The 13,126-nt window shown below is 49.4% G+C and overlaps 1 protein-coding gene across 3 annotated transcripts in view; it reads left to right on the top strand.

Moving 5' to 3' along the window:
- MARCHF8 (membrane associated ring-CH-type finger 8) overlaps nucleotides 1-13,126 on the top strand; it is a 192,196-nt gene that overhangs the window by 46,200 nt on the left and 132,870 nt on the right. The window contains exon 3 of one of the 3 annotated variants that reach the window (XM_024217308.2): nucleotides 5,561-5,632. The exons of the other annotated variants lie outside the window; for them this stretch is intronic. Within the exon in view, the coding sequence (XP_024073076.1) occupies nucleotides 5,561-5,632 (72 nt within the window). The remainder of the gene's footprint in view (nucleotides 1-5,560; nucleotides 5,633-13,126) is intronic. 3 annotated transcript variants of the gene reach the window in all.

Raw genomic sequence — 13,126 nt, forward strand, 5'->3', positions numbered from 1 at the left:
TACGCCCTCCAGTTTTCCTCGCCCCCCCCATCCCCCTCCCCCTCCCCGTCCCTCTTCAGGGACCCTTCTCACGAGCAACTCCTTACTCAGGAGGTTTTTGGGCTCCTCGCTATGGGGGCCATAGAGGAGGTTCCTTCGGAGCTAAGGGGCAGGGGGTTTTACTCCCGCTACTTCCTGATACCCAAGTCAAAAGGGGGTCTACGGCCCATCTTAGACTTACGCGGACTCAACAAATTCATAGTAAAGTTGAAGTTCCGCATGGTGTCATTGGGGACCATTATCCCTTCACTGGATCCTGGAGACTGGTTCGCCGCCCTCGACATGAAGGACGCTTACTTTCACATAGCAATTTATCCGCCCCACAGACGTTTCCTGCGATTCGTGGTAAACAGGGTACACTACCAATTCGCAGTCCTTCCCTTCGGCTTGTCCTCGGCTCCCAGGGTCTTCACAAAGTGCCTGGCAGTCGTCGCGGCCTTCCTTCGTCGGCAAGGGATACAGCTGTTCCCGTACTTGGACGACTGGCTGGTACGCGGCCGCACCAGAGACCAAGTGCAGGCCCATGTCCACATAGTGACACGCACTTTCCACGAGCTGGGCATTCTACTCAACAAGGAGAAGTCCACTCTAGTGCCAACTCAAAGAATAGAGTTCATTGGAGCAATCCTGGACTCCAGACGGGCCCGAGCCATCCTGCCAGACAGCCGCTTTCATACCATCTCAAGCGTCATTCAAGGACTCAGGGCCTTTCCAACTACCACCATAAGGACGTGCCTTGCCCTCTTGGGCCACATGGCCTCGTGCACCTACGTGACCAGGCACGCCAGGCTGCGACTTCGCCCATTGCAGACTTGGGTGTCATCGGTTTACCGTCCTCATCGAGACGACCTGAGCATGGTGGTCACGGTTCCGACCGCAGTCTTGGCCTCCCTCACATGGTGGACGGATCGCACGGCGGTCTGTGCAGGAGTGCCCTTTCACGCCCCACAGCCCTCCCTCCACCTAGTTACGGACGCTTCATCTCTAGGATGGGGCGCTCACCTGGGGGAGCATCATACCCAAGGCCTGTGGTCGGCGTCCCAACTAGCCCTGCACATCAACGTCCGAGAGCTAATGGCAGTGCGCCTGGCTTGTCAGGCTTTCCTCAACTTCCTACAGGGCCGTTGCGTGCTGATTCTCACCGACAACACCACGGCCATGTTTTACATCAACAAGCAAGGCGGAGCCCGATCATCTCCCCTATGCCAAGAGGCCATTCGCCTGTGGGACTTTTGCATCGCCCACTCGATACATCTCACGGCGTCATTCCTGCCTGGAGTCCAGAATACGCTGGCGGACCGTCTCAGCAGGTCCTTCCAAACGCACGAGTGGTCGATTCGCCCGGACATCATCTATTCCGTCTTCCAGAGGTGGGGGTTTCCCCAGATCGACCTGTTCGCATCTCGGGCCAACAGGAAGTGCCAGGCATTCTGCTCCCTACACGGGCGAGCCCCGGGCTCTCGGTCGGACGCCTTCCTCATGGCATGGAAAGACCATCTGTTCTACGCCTTTCCCCCATTCCCGCTGGTCCACAGGGTGCTGCTCAAGATCCGCAGGGACCATTCACGGGTAATTCTAGTCGCTCCTGCTTGGCCGAGACAGCACTGGTACACCACACTTCTAGAGCTGTCAGTACAGAGGCCGATCACGCTCCCCCTGAGTCGGGATCTCATCTCTCAGGACCACGGCCGGCTGTGTCACCCCGACCTGCAGTCGCTCCACCTCACGGCGTGGATGCTTCATGGTTGAGTCGCTCAGAGCGGCAATGCTCGCAGGCCGTCCAACAGGTCCTGCTGGGAAGTAGAAAGCCCTCTACGCGGACCACTTATTTAGCCAAGTGGAAGAGGTTCTCCTGCTGGTGTGAGCAACGAGCTACGTCTCCCTCGCAGGCTCCAATCCCCTTGATACTGGAATACCTCCTGTCCCTCAGACAGCAAGGCTTGGCGACATCCTCAATTAGGGTTCACCTCGCCGCTATTTCCGCTTTCCACCCAGGGGAACTCACGTCCTCGGTCTTCTCGAACCCGATGGTCGTTAGATTCCTCAAGGGCTTAGACCGGCTATACCCACAGCAGCGACAGCCGGTTCCAACATGGGACCTCAACCTCGTCCTCTCCAGGCTCACAGGGCCTCCGTTTGAACCATTGGCTACCTGCTCGCTCCTGTACTTATCTTGGAAGACAGCCTTCCTGGTAGCCATCACCTCAGCACGACGCGTCTCGGAACTCAGGGCGCTGACATCCGAGCCCCCTTACACGGTGTTCCACAAGGACAAGGTGCAGCTTCGCCCCCATCCTGCCTTTCTGCCAAAGGTGGTGTCACCTTTCCACGTGAACCAGGATATTTTCCTCCCGGTCTTCCATCCGAAACCGCACGCTACTCGTCAAGACCAGCGTTTACACTCTTTGGACGTACGCAGGGCCCTGGCTTTCTATATTGACCGTACAAAGCCATTTAGGAAGACGACGCAACTCTTCGTTGCGGTGGCCGACCGGATGAAAGGCTCACCGGTCTCTTCACAGTGCCTGTCCACTTGGATCACGTCCTGCATTCGTGCTTGCTACGACCTGGCCGGTGTACCGACGCCACGCCTCACCGCTCATTCCACGAGGGCCCAGGCCTCCTCGACTGCCTTCCTGGCTCAAGTACCGATCCAGGACATTTGTAGAGCTGCAGTGTGGTCATCGGTCCACACATTTGCTACTCACTATGCGCTGGTGCAACAATCCAGAGACGACGCTGCTTTCGGGTCAGCGGTTCTGCACACAGCAATGTCTCACTCCGACCCCGCCACCTAGGTGGGGCTTGGGAGTCACCTAACTGGAATGGATATGAGCAAGCACTCGAAGAAGAAAAGACGGTTACTCACCGTTGTAACTGTTGTTCTTCGAGATGTGTTGCTCATATCCATTCCAAACCCGCCCCCCTTCCCCACTGTCGGAGTAGCCGGCAAGAAGGAACTGAGGGGGCGCTGGGTCGGCTGGGGTATATATCCAGCGCCATAACGGCGCCACTCTAGGGGGCTCCACAGCCGACCCACCGGGTGTTGCTAGGGTAAAAATCTTCCGACGATCGTGCACGCGGCGCGCACACACCTAACTGGAATGGATATGAGCAACACATCTCGAAGAACAACAGTTACAACGGTGAGTAACCGTCTTTTCCATATAGTAACATCACACACTCCAACCTGGAAGATAAGGAGTCAGTGCTTGTTTGCTAGGGCATAAAACAAAGAATGAATTGATGACCCTCCAGTGGGGGTCATACGAATTAGCTGTGGTCATGCCTGACACATACTTGTGGGATCTGTTTATCCTCTTGCAGTCCCAGGAGTGAGAGTCCCAAGTCTATTTCTAAATCTGTTTTTCCTCTTTGGCAGCAGGCTCTGCTACTTCCATATTAAGAAAGCTCCTTCTATACATTTTCTTGATGATATTTAGTCAGAAGGGTTGATTACTTTTTCTTTGACTTATTGGTGAGTTACCGTGCCTTGGAACCTTTGTTTAAAAAGAGCGTGTGATATTAAAGTTAGACTGGAAAAAAATCTGTTTCTTTAAAATAGGGATTCTGTGAACCACTGCAAAGGAAAGAAAGAGACTCTAGGCTTCATAACTCAAACCCTGTAATCAGGGCCGGCTCTAACTTTTTTGCTGCCCCAAGCAGCAAAAAAAAGCGCCGTCCCCCCTCCCCCCCCCCGCGCCCCCCCCCCCCCGGGCCCCCCCCCCCCCCCCGCGGAATGCTGCGCCGCCCCCCGCCACCCCAAGATTGGCCGCCCCTTACCAGGTGCCGCCCCAAGCATGTGCTTGGTTGCCTGGTGCCTGGAGCCGGCCCTGCCTGTAATTATGCACTAGCATGCCTTTAATGGACGCTTCTTCCAAACCCCTGGTAGTTAGTGTTTGGCTTATGCCCTGATTGTGTTCTCCTAGCTAATGTAATTGTGGATATCCTTAATTATCCATATAAATGCTGAAGGGAACATTTCAAGTTGGAAATTTCACAACTTCCTGTATCCTGCCATTGGTACTCAAGGTCAAGATCATAGAATCATAGAATATCAGGGTTGGAAGGGACCTCAGGAGGACATCTAGTCCAACCCCCTGCTCAAAGCAGGACCAATTCCCAACTAAATCATCCCAGCCAGGGCTTTGTCAAGCCGGGCCTTAAAAACCTCCAAGGAAGGAGACTCCACCACCTCCCTAGGTAACGCATTCCAGTGCTTCACCACCCTCCTAGTGAAATAGTGTTTCCTAATATCCAACCTAGACCTCCCCCACTGCAACTTGAGACCATTGCTCCTTGTTCTGTCATCTGCCACCATTGAGAACAGCCGAGTTCCATCCTCTTTGGAACCCCCCTTCAGGTAGTTGAAGGCTGCTATCAAATCCCCCCTCATTCTTCTCTTCTGGAGACGAAACAATCCCAGTTCCCTCAGCCTCTCCTCATAAGTCATGCGCTCCAGACCCCTAGATGTGGCTTTGTTACTCCAGCTCAGTGCTTGTTTAACTTTCAAAATAAAATAATAACTTCCCTTGTCATAGGGTGAGTTTTCTGGGCTAATGCTTTGGAGTTAGAACTCCACGGGTGGTGGAAAGCACAGCGAGATCCTTTTGGATCTTTACAGAAGGTTTTTTTGGAACTGGCTAAAATGTAGTTCCTCTGTATATGTGGATTCAAGGCCTGCAACTGGGGAAGTTAGTGACAAAACTCCCTTTTACAGAGTTTGTTGAAAGGCTGGTAAAAGGCTTTTGTCTAACCTTTCTGCTTTAAATCCTTAGAAGTCAGTAACGTGTATTAAACACATTACTGGGGAGTTGAGTAGATTATGATGCATGTTAACGTGATTTTCAAGATTTAATTTAATTGAAAACTATTTCACAATAGTCTTTTCTGTTAAACTTCAGCTGTTTTTACAGTAAAGACAGGAAAGGCCATAAAGAGATTATTACTCTTATGTTTAACTGAGATGAACTATTAGCTTTAAGAGCTATTAATAAACATCATTAGCTTCTTACTGATCCTTCACTTGGAATAGATTCCTACAGATCTGAGTTGAGGAATGGTCACTACATTGTTCATAAGGTACAGGGGCGGCTCCAGGCACCAGCACAGCAAGCACGTGCCTGGGGCAGCCTGCCAGTCGCTGTGAGGGCGGCAGTCAGGCGGCCTTTGGCAGCGTGCCTGTGGGAGGTCCGCCGGTCCCGTGGTTTCGGCGGTGGGCATTCCAAAGCCGCGGGACCGGCAGATCACCCGCAGAAATGCCGCCAAATCCGCGTGACTGCGGACCGCCTGCAGGCATGCCGCCGGAGGCCGCCTGACTGCCGTGCTTGGGGCTGCAAAAAACAGAGCTGCCCCGATAAGGTACTATAAAACCTGTATGAAATCAGTAATGGCAAGTAGCTGTTTGAACATATCCAGAATTATTCAGCTATGTAGACGTGGGTTGGAGTTTAGGAATTGCAATCTTGCTGCTGAGGTGTGGTTGAGATGTTGCTCTGTTTGTTTTTTCCCTCCTCACTAGCTGAAGTGGACTGTTGTACACCTATTTGCACCAGTACTTCAAAATGCTGCTATTATAGATGAAGTTCCCCAGGTAATACCCATTTTATTGTTTAAGGATCTTTGTTCATTCTGAAAATTCCAACCAAGGTTCTCTTGTTTTCAAAGACAATTTTATGACTTAATTTTGGAAAGTGAAGCAGGGTTGGGTCTAGTAAGTACTTGTATGGGAGACCTCCAAGGAAATCTTGCTGGAAATGGTGTTGCTAACTGGGTGGATAGTAATACTCTTTCTTCTCAGTCTAAGTTTTGTGTGCCAAGTATGGGGTAAGAGATATTGAACTGTTTGCATCTCATCTAAAAGATGAGCTTCCAAACTAAACACCTGAGCAATTAAGGTCTTTAAAGATCCCATTGCACTTAGCACAAAAGCAAAGGTGTAAACCTTCTTTGTGCTGGCCAAATTTCAGCTTCAGTAATTACATTGTACCTACCTAAATCCCCCCTTCCCTCAGATCTGAGAAGATGACCATCTGTCCTGAACTGATAAGTAACACTGCGGCAGTTGTATGCTGCACTGACATGTTTGAGATTTTATGACAAACACCTCCATGTACATTTGAAACAGCCTTCTCTGGGGTGGGGTTGCCACGCCAGAGCCCTAGAAACATTGCTCAACAGCTGAGGGTAGAAGATGGTGAATAATAATAATCTATAAAGCATGCTGTGACCCAGTTCCTCTAGATGAAAGGTATGGTGTAATGATTATAATGTGAATTTTTAAGTATACTGTGTAGATCTTGCTAAATATGGCTACAACTACACTGCATACATTTCTTCCTGCTTAGCAGTCTTTTGCCCGTCACAATTTGAGAAACACTGTCCCATGGCCTTTTCATTTATATCCAGTTATATAGTCTGATTTTAGCTCTCTACCATGTCCTTCTGTGAAGTCAGATTTTAGTTTTAGAAGAAAAATCAGTAGTAGGGCTTTTTCAAGACTATGTTGAACTGGGTCAGTTGTTTGTCATGAGAGTTATTTTATGTCAAAATGTATTTTCAAATTATCATCTGTGCAGTTTTTAAAAAACTCTAAATCCTTTTCAAGGTGCAAAAACGCAACGGGCATTTTTTTTTTTTTTTTTTTTTCTTTTCAATTTTTATTTTTAATATTTTTTTTTTTTTTTTTTTTAAAAAAAAAAATGGTATTTTTTTTTTTTTTTTTTTTGCATACTCTGTTCAAATTTTGAGCTGAATAGATTGGTTGTGATTGGTCACAACCAATCACATGGTATTAGTTCTGTTTCTATGATTGACTGAACATGCCTCAAGGGGCCAGGTTAGAAAAAAGTCTGTAAACCTTTTGAGATTCCCTCATCACTAGTTAGATATGGTGTTTAGAGTGTTTCCATGCTTAGATGTGCTAATGCTGGGGCTTCCATGGGGTATTTTTATTGGTTGGTTGGTTTTTTCCCTTTTTTAAAAAAAATTCTCCTTTTAGACCAAGGATACAGGTCATAAGAATCAGTCATATCTGAGTATCCTGTGGGATCCTGCTGGGAAGCAGGCTGGCTTACCTGCTGCCAAAACCTTAGAAGTAGCTATTATGACCTAAGCCTAAGACTTAAAAATACACCTAGCTCTTATATAGTGCTTTCAATCAGTAGATTGCAAAGTGCTTTAAAAGGAGGTAAGTATGAGTATCCTAAGGGGAAACTGAGGAACGAAGGTGAAGTAAGTTGTCCAAGGTTACTCAGCGGGCCAATGGCAGAGCTGGGAATAAAACCCTAGTCTTCTGAGTCCCAGTCCTGTGCTCTATCCACTCGACCACACTGCAGCATTATGTATTCTAAATACCAGTTTTGCTTTGGAATATATTAACTGGAGAGAGAAGAAATTGGGCAAATTTGAAGAGTAGTGATTGGACACTGTGATAGGGTGCTCAGAGGACTGGGCGGCATAGTGGTTAGCACACCCAACTTCTGATACCTTGTCTCTGTGTCAGGGTGGTAGAGGTGCCTCTTCCTGACCCTAAGACAGGAATCATCTCCTCTCCACCCGCATCTAGGCTTTGCCCTTAAGAGGGTATGATAGGAGGAGCCAGGCCCCACTATCTCCACTGGGACCCAGCCCATGGCCCTGTGCAGAGCAACCAACAGCAGGGTCCTCCCTGCAGTGAGTCTAAGTCTGCTGCCCTGGGCTACTTACTTCCTACCTATGTCTCTTCAGTTTGGGGCATGGTCCCTATAATCCATACCACCCCCCCCAACTGCACCCTCCTGCTGCCCCAGCCCTGGGTCACTGGTAACTCGCTCCCAGGGCGGGTCATTCAGCAGGAATTTTGGATGGGCACAGAACACAGACAGGATTGGTTCCCATATGGTTACAGAACTGCAGTAAAGTGGAACAATTTTCAGCTTGTGTGACTGGAGGATATCTGGATGCATATTATAAGACTATCCTCCATAAATGTGGAAAAGTTGAGGTGCCTTTATTATTCTTTTGTTCCATTCTTTGTTTCTATGGGGAATGCACTATCACGGTCTTCCTTTTAAACAAATAAAACTAAAACTTAAAAAAAAAAAAAAAAAAGGCAATGGCTGTTGAAAATAGCAATTCCAGTCCTAATAACCACTGGGAAGCATTTCTTGCTCAATTTTATCCTACTTTTTCTACAGCAAGTTACAGTGGATCAGTATATTTGATTTGGGGGAAATGAAGTAACAGCTGCCCAAATTGAGCTTGAGCACTCCTGAATTTTGAGGGTGTTCAAATCTGGAAGGCAGGTGCTAGATTCCCTTTCTGAATATTAGCTATATCTGGAGAGGAAAAGTCAATTTCTGCTTCCATGGCTCAGAAGTGGAAATCCTCCTAAGTGCCTGGTACTGTATCTAAAGCTGCCCAGGTCCAGAGCCTCCCCTCCCTTACTTTTCATTTTAAATTCTAGTGGGATCCACGTACCTCCCTTGCTAGGCTTCAGATAGAGAGGTGCACCGTCCATTTAGTCCCCCCAATTCCTTCTTTGGGGGAGAGCCCAGGGCTGGGGCGGCAGGGGGGGCGGGGGGGGGGGGAAGAGCCCAGGAGTGGGGCCGCAGGAGGTCCGGGTGGGGGGAGCGCCCAGGGCTGGGGGAGCAGGGGAGTGCAGGTGGGGGCCAGAGCTGGGGCTGCAGGGGGTGCGGATGGGAGCCAGAGCTGGGGCGGCTGGGGATGCGGGGGGGAGGGGAAGAGCCCAGGGCTGGGGCTGCAGGGGCTGTGGGCGGGGGAGAGCCCAGGGCTGGGGCAGCAGGGGAATGCAGGTGGGGGCCAGAGCTGGGGCGGCAGGGGGTGTGGGTGGGGGGGAGCCCAGGGCTGGGGCAGCAGGAGGGTGCAGCTGGGGGCCAGAGCTGGGGCAGAAGGGGGTGTGGGCGAGGGGGAGCCCAGGGCGGTGGGGGAGCGCGGCAAAAAACCTAGAGCTGGCTCTGTTCCTACCATTCACAGCAAGCTGCAGATTTCAGTTCCATACTCCTTTCCCACACCCTTTCCTGTTGCTAGTGGCCAAGGGAGTGCTGGGAAATGTAGTTCTTTCCCTGCTCCAGGGCTGGCTCTGTAGGCAGGGAGCTAACCAAGGAACTACAGCTCCCAGGGCCCCCTGTTGGTTCTCAGCTCCCATGCTGGATTCTTGCGCCCCTTGCAAATCTGCCGCCCCAAGCAACTGCTTGCTTTGCTGGTGCCTAGAGCCGGCCCTGTCCATACAGTCAATCACTTAATGAAAAGAGTCCAAAGGAGCAAGGCCCTGCAGGACCTGCTGGTAGTTCTTTGAGTAGTGTCCCTATGGGTGCTCCGCTTCAAGTTATTTCAGGTGTGCATGCGCTTCTTGAGCCCTTGATCATAGATTCTCCATCAGCAGTGTCTGTTCAGCCTGTGCATGTGCTCTATATGAACTAAGGGTATATAGGGCTGTACAGATGAATTGCCCACAGTTCCTTCTGTCTCAAGCCAAGGCAGTAGAGAGATCTAGCATGTCTGCCTCGTGCGTGCCTCAGTGTGTTTTGTTGTTGTTTGTTAGTTTAGTGTTCTAATTAGTGTTAGTTATTAGCACAGAATTAGTGAGATACTAGTGAGAGTTTTCAATTTTTTCCTCTCCCCCTTTTTTCTCCCCCATTTTTTCTGGGGAGCTTATTTGGCCTGGCTGGGCATGCCTGGCTCACCAGGTTTTAATCCAGGGATGGGTAAACTATGGCCCGGGGGCCGTATCCGGCCCTTCAGACGTTTTAATCCAGCCCTCGAGCTCCCGTCGGTGAATGGGGCTGGGGGCTTGCCCTGCTCCAGTGCTCCAGCCAGGGACAGGGTCTGGGGCTTGCCCCACTCCGTGCATGCCGTGACTCCGCAGGGTTCCCGGAAGCAGTGGCATGTCCCCCCTCCGGCTCCTACATGTAGGGGCAGCCAGGCGGTTCTGCACGCTGGAATACATAGGCTCCAGGGCCAAGTGTGGGGTTTCCTTCCATATCATTACAGAAACCCATACTTTAACAAGAACTCTTACCCACATCAGTGATGGTAGGATCAGTTCTGAGTACCACTTCCTCTCCCATATCTGCCTCCCCAATGGACATAGTGGGATCATTGGGTAACATATCGGCAGCAGTTTGCCACATCTCCAGTTCCATTGCACCAGGAGACGAGGGTCACACAGTCTCCTCCACCAAGCCCCCAACATAAGGAGACTTTTGAAGAACAGGAGGCTAGGACACACAAAGAGGTTACCCCTCAAATCATTGGTTCATCTTCATCTCTGGATGAAGCAGTCGTGCCTCCACCACTATCAGTGGCTGACAGTTTTTGTCAATTCCACAATCTTGTGAAGAGGGTGACTGGCACCCTACAGATGCCTCCTGAGGTGCTTAAAGACTCACATCACAAGCTCCTGGACATTTTGCAGCTGGCAACACCCATCTGGGTTGCAGTACCCATTAATGAAGCACTGCTGGACCCAGCAAAGATTGTGTGGCAAACTCCTCCTACCATCCCGCCATCTTGTAAATGGGCAGAAAAAAAATATTATGTTCCCCTCAAGGGACTTAGAATTTTTGTGTCCTCCCCCTGCCCCCTCCCCCCCCCCGCACACCTAATTCCCTGGTGGTGGATCTGTAAACTAGCAGGGTAAACAGCTTTACTCCAGGTCTACTCCTTATGACAAGGACCAGAAACAGTTATTCCTTTTTAAATGGAAAGCCTACTCATCTATGACCCTCCAGTTTTGGATCACAAACTATCAACCGATCATGGCCAAGTATGACTACATGAATTACGACAAGTTTTATTGAACATCTTCCACAGGAACATAAAGAACACTTCCAGGCCATCATTAAGGAGGGTCAGTTATTAGCCAGAATCTCTCTCCAAGCATCCTTGGATCCATCTGCACAGCAGTTGTCATGCACAGGGTATTGTGGCTACAGTTGTCAGGATTCCCAAGAGAGGTTCAGAATACGGTTGAGGATCTCACGTTTTATGTCAGAAGCTCTTCTTGGGGACTAAAGGATGAGTCCCTACAGACACTGAAGGACTCCAGGGCCACATTGAGGTCTCTGCGTATATACCCCGTTACAAACAGCAGGAGATTTAGCAGGTCTCAAACTGCCCAGAGATCGCTTCTGGTTCTGTTCTCTGGTTTTCATAGAACTACTGAACCTGCTAGAAAAAGACAGATTCCAGAGGAAAAGTTCCCACTCTCCTTCAGTAAGTACCCAGTCATCATTGAAACAACAATTTTGATGGGTTGGTTGAAGGCTCAACTCCTCCCCCACCTCTACTTTACAAGCTGCAGCCTTTTGCTAACCTCCCCACTTTTGGAGACTGCCTTTCCCATTTCCAACAGGCCTGGTGGCATATTACAACAGACAAGTGAGTCAGATTATTTCATCTACTTCACATCCCTCTTCAGGGACCCCTTTCATGAGACTATACTGAATCAAAAAGTACACTCACTCCTTTGTTAGGAGCAATAGAACCAGTCCCATCCTCTCACAGGGGAAAGGTTTTACTCCAAGTATTTTCTCATGCCAAAGAAGGATGGAGAGTGGAGACTGATCTTAGATCAAAGATAACTAAACAAATTTGTGAAGCCTCAGAAGTTCCAGATGGTGACTCTGGCAGCTTTAATTTCTTCTCTAGGGGCAGGAGATTGGTTTTCAGCCCTCGACCTACAAGACACCTATTTCCATATAGTGATACATCCCCCCCCACACAGGCGATATCTGCACTTCACCTTGGGCCATGATCATTTTCAATACATAATATTTCCCTTTGGCCTCTTTCAGCCCCAAGTGTGTTCTTGAGGGTTTCAATGGTAGTGGCTGTTTACCTTTGGTGAGAAGCAATTTTAGTCTTTCCATATTCTGTTCCCATAATGACTGGCTACCCAAGGGCTGATCTTACAGAGCAACACTAACTTCCACCCAGACAGCTCTTTCTTTTAGGAGTTGGGTCTCCAGCTAAATACAAAGAAGTCCAAGTTAGCCCCTGTACAGGGAATACAATTCATAGGGGCATATTTGGACTTGTTGACATCCAGGACCTTTCTTCCCACAGACAGATTCATAACTTTGTCGAATCTGGTCAGGACAATTCAGAGAAGTCTATGTATTGCAGTAAAGAACTGCTTGCAGCTCCTGGATCATATGGCAGCTTGCACTTTGTGACCAAGTATGCAAGATTACGCCTCAGCTGCTTTGACGACTGGTTCAGAAGGAACTATTCTTCAACCAGAGACAGTTTGGACAAACAGAATACGGATCCCCTCCAGGTGAAGTACTCCCTGGATTGCTGGAAAGATAAACGCAGTGTCTGTGTGGGCTTCCCTTTCATCTCCCCAGCTCCAACAATAACTGTGACAACAGACACAACACTGGTAGGGTGGGGAAGCACACCTCAACACATTCACAACTCAGGGCAACTGGTCACCTCAGGAAAGTGGTCTTCATATCATCTTGTTAGAACTTAGGGCAGTCACAAATGAAGGGTAAATCAATCAGACTCATGACTCACAATGTGGCTTGCACGTTCTGTATCAACTAATAGGAAGGAGCAAGATTCCCCCTCCCTGTATGCGAAAGCTATAAAGTTATGGAACTGTTGTATAACCCATTGGATTCAGATCTCAGCTGTTTACCTTCCTGGAGTCCAGAATGTCGTAGCCGATATGCTCCATGGGTGCTTCTCCAAAGACTGGGAATTGGAGTTACACTCATAAATCTTCCGTGGGATATTCCAGAGGTGGGGACTTCCATGGGTGGACCTATTCATCCCATCCAGCAACAGGAAGTACTCCTTATTCTGCTCAAGGGGTGGCCTAGGTCGCCTCTCATTGGGAGATGCCTTTCTCCTTCCTTCGACAAAGGGCCTGTTCTATGCATTCTCACTAACACCACTAATTCCAAGAGTAATGAACAAGATCAGGCAGGACAATGCCAGGGTTATCTTCATAGTACCGACCTAGCCGAGGCATAGAGAGTACACTTATACCAAGCTGGGAGGGATTACAAGTGTTCTAGAGGATAGGATTACAATTCACAATGATCTGGAGAAATGGTCTGAAGTAAACAGGATG

This window comes from Terrapene carolina, unplaced genomic scaffold (assembly GCF_002925995.2).
Source record: "Terrapene carolina triunguis isolate 2854851 unplaced genomic scaffold, T_m_triunguis-2.0 Scaffold402, whole genome shotgun sequence".
NCBI lineage: Eukaryota > Metazoa > Chordata > Testudines > Emydidae > Terrapene > Terrapene triunguis.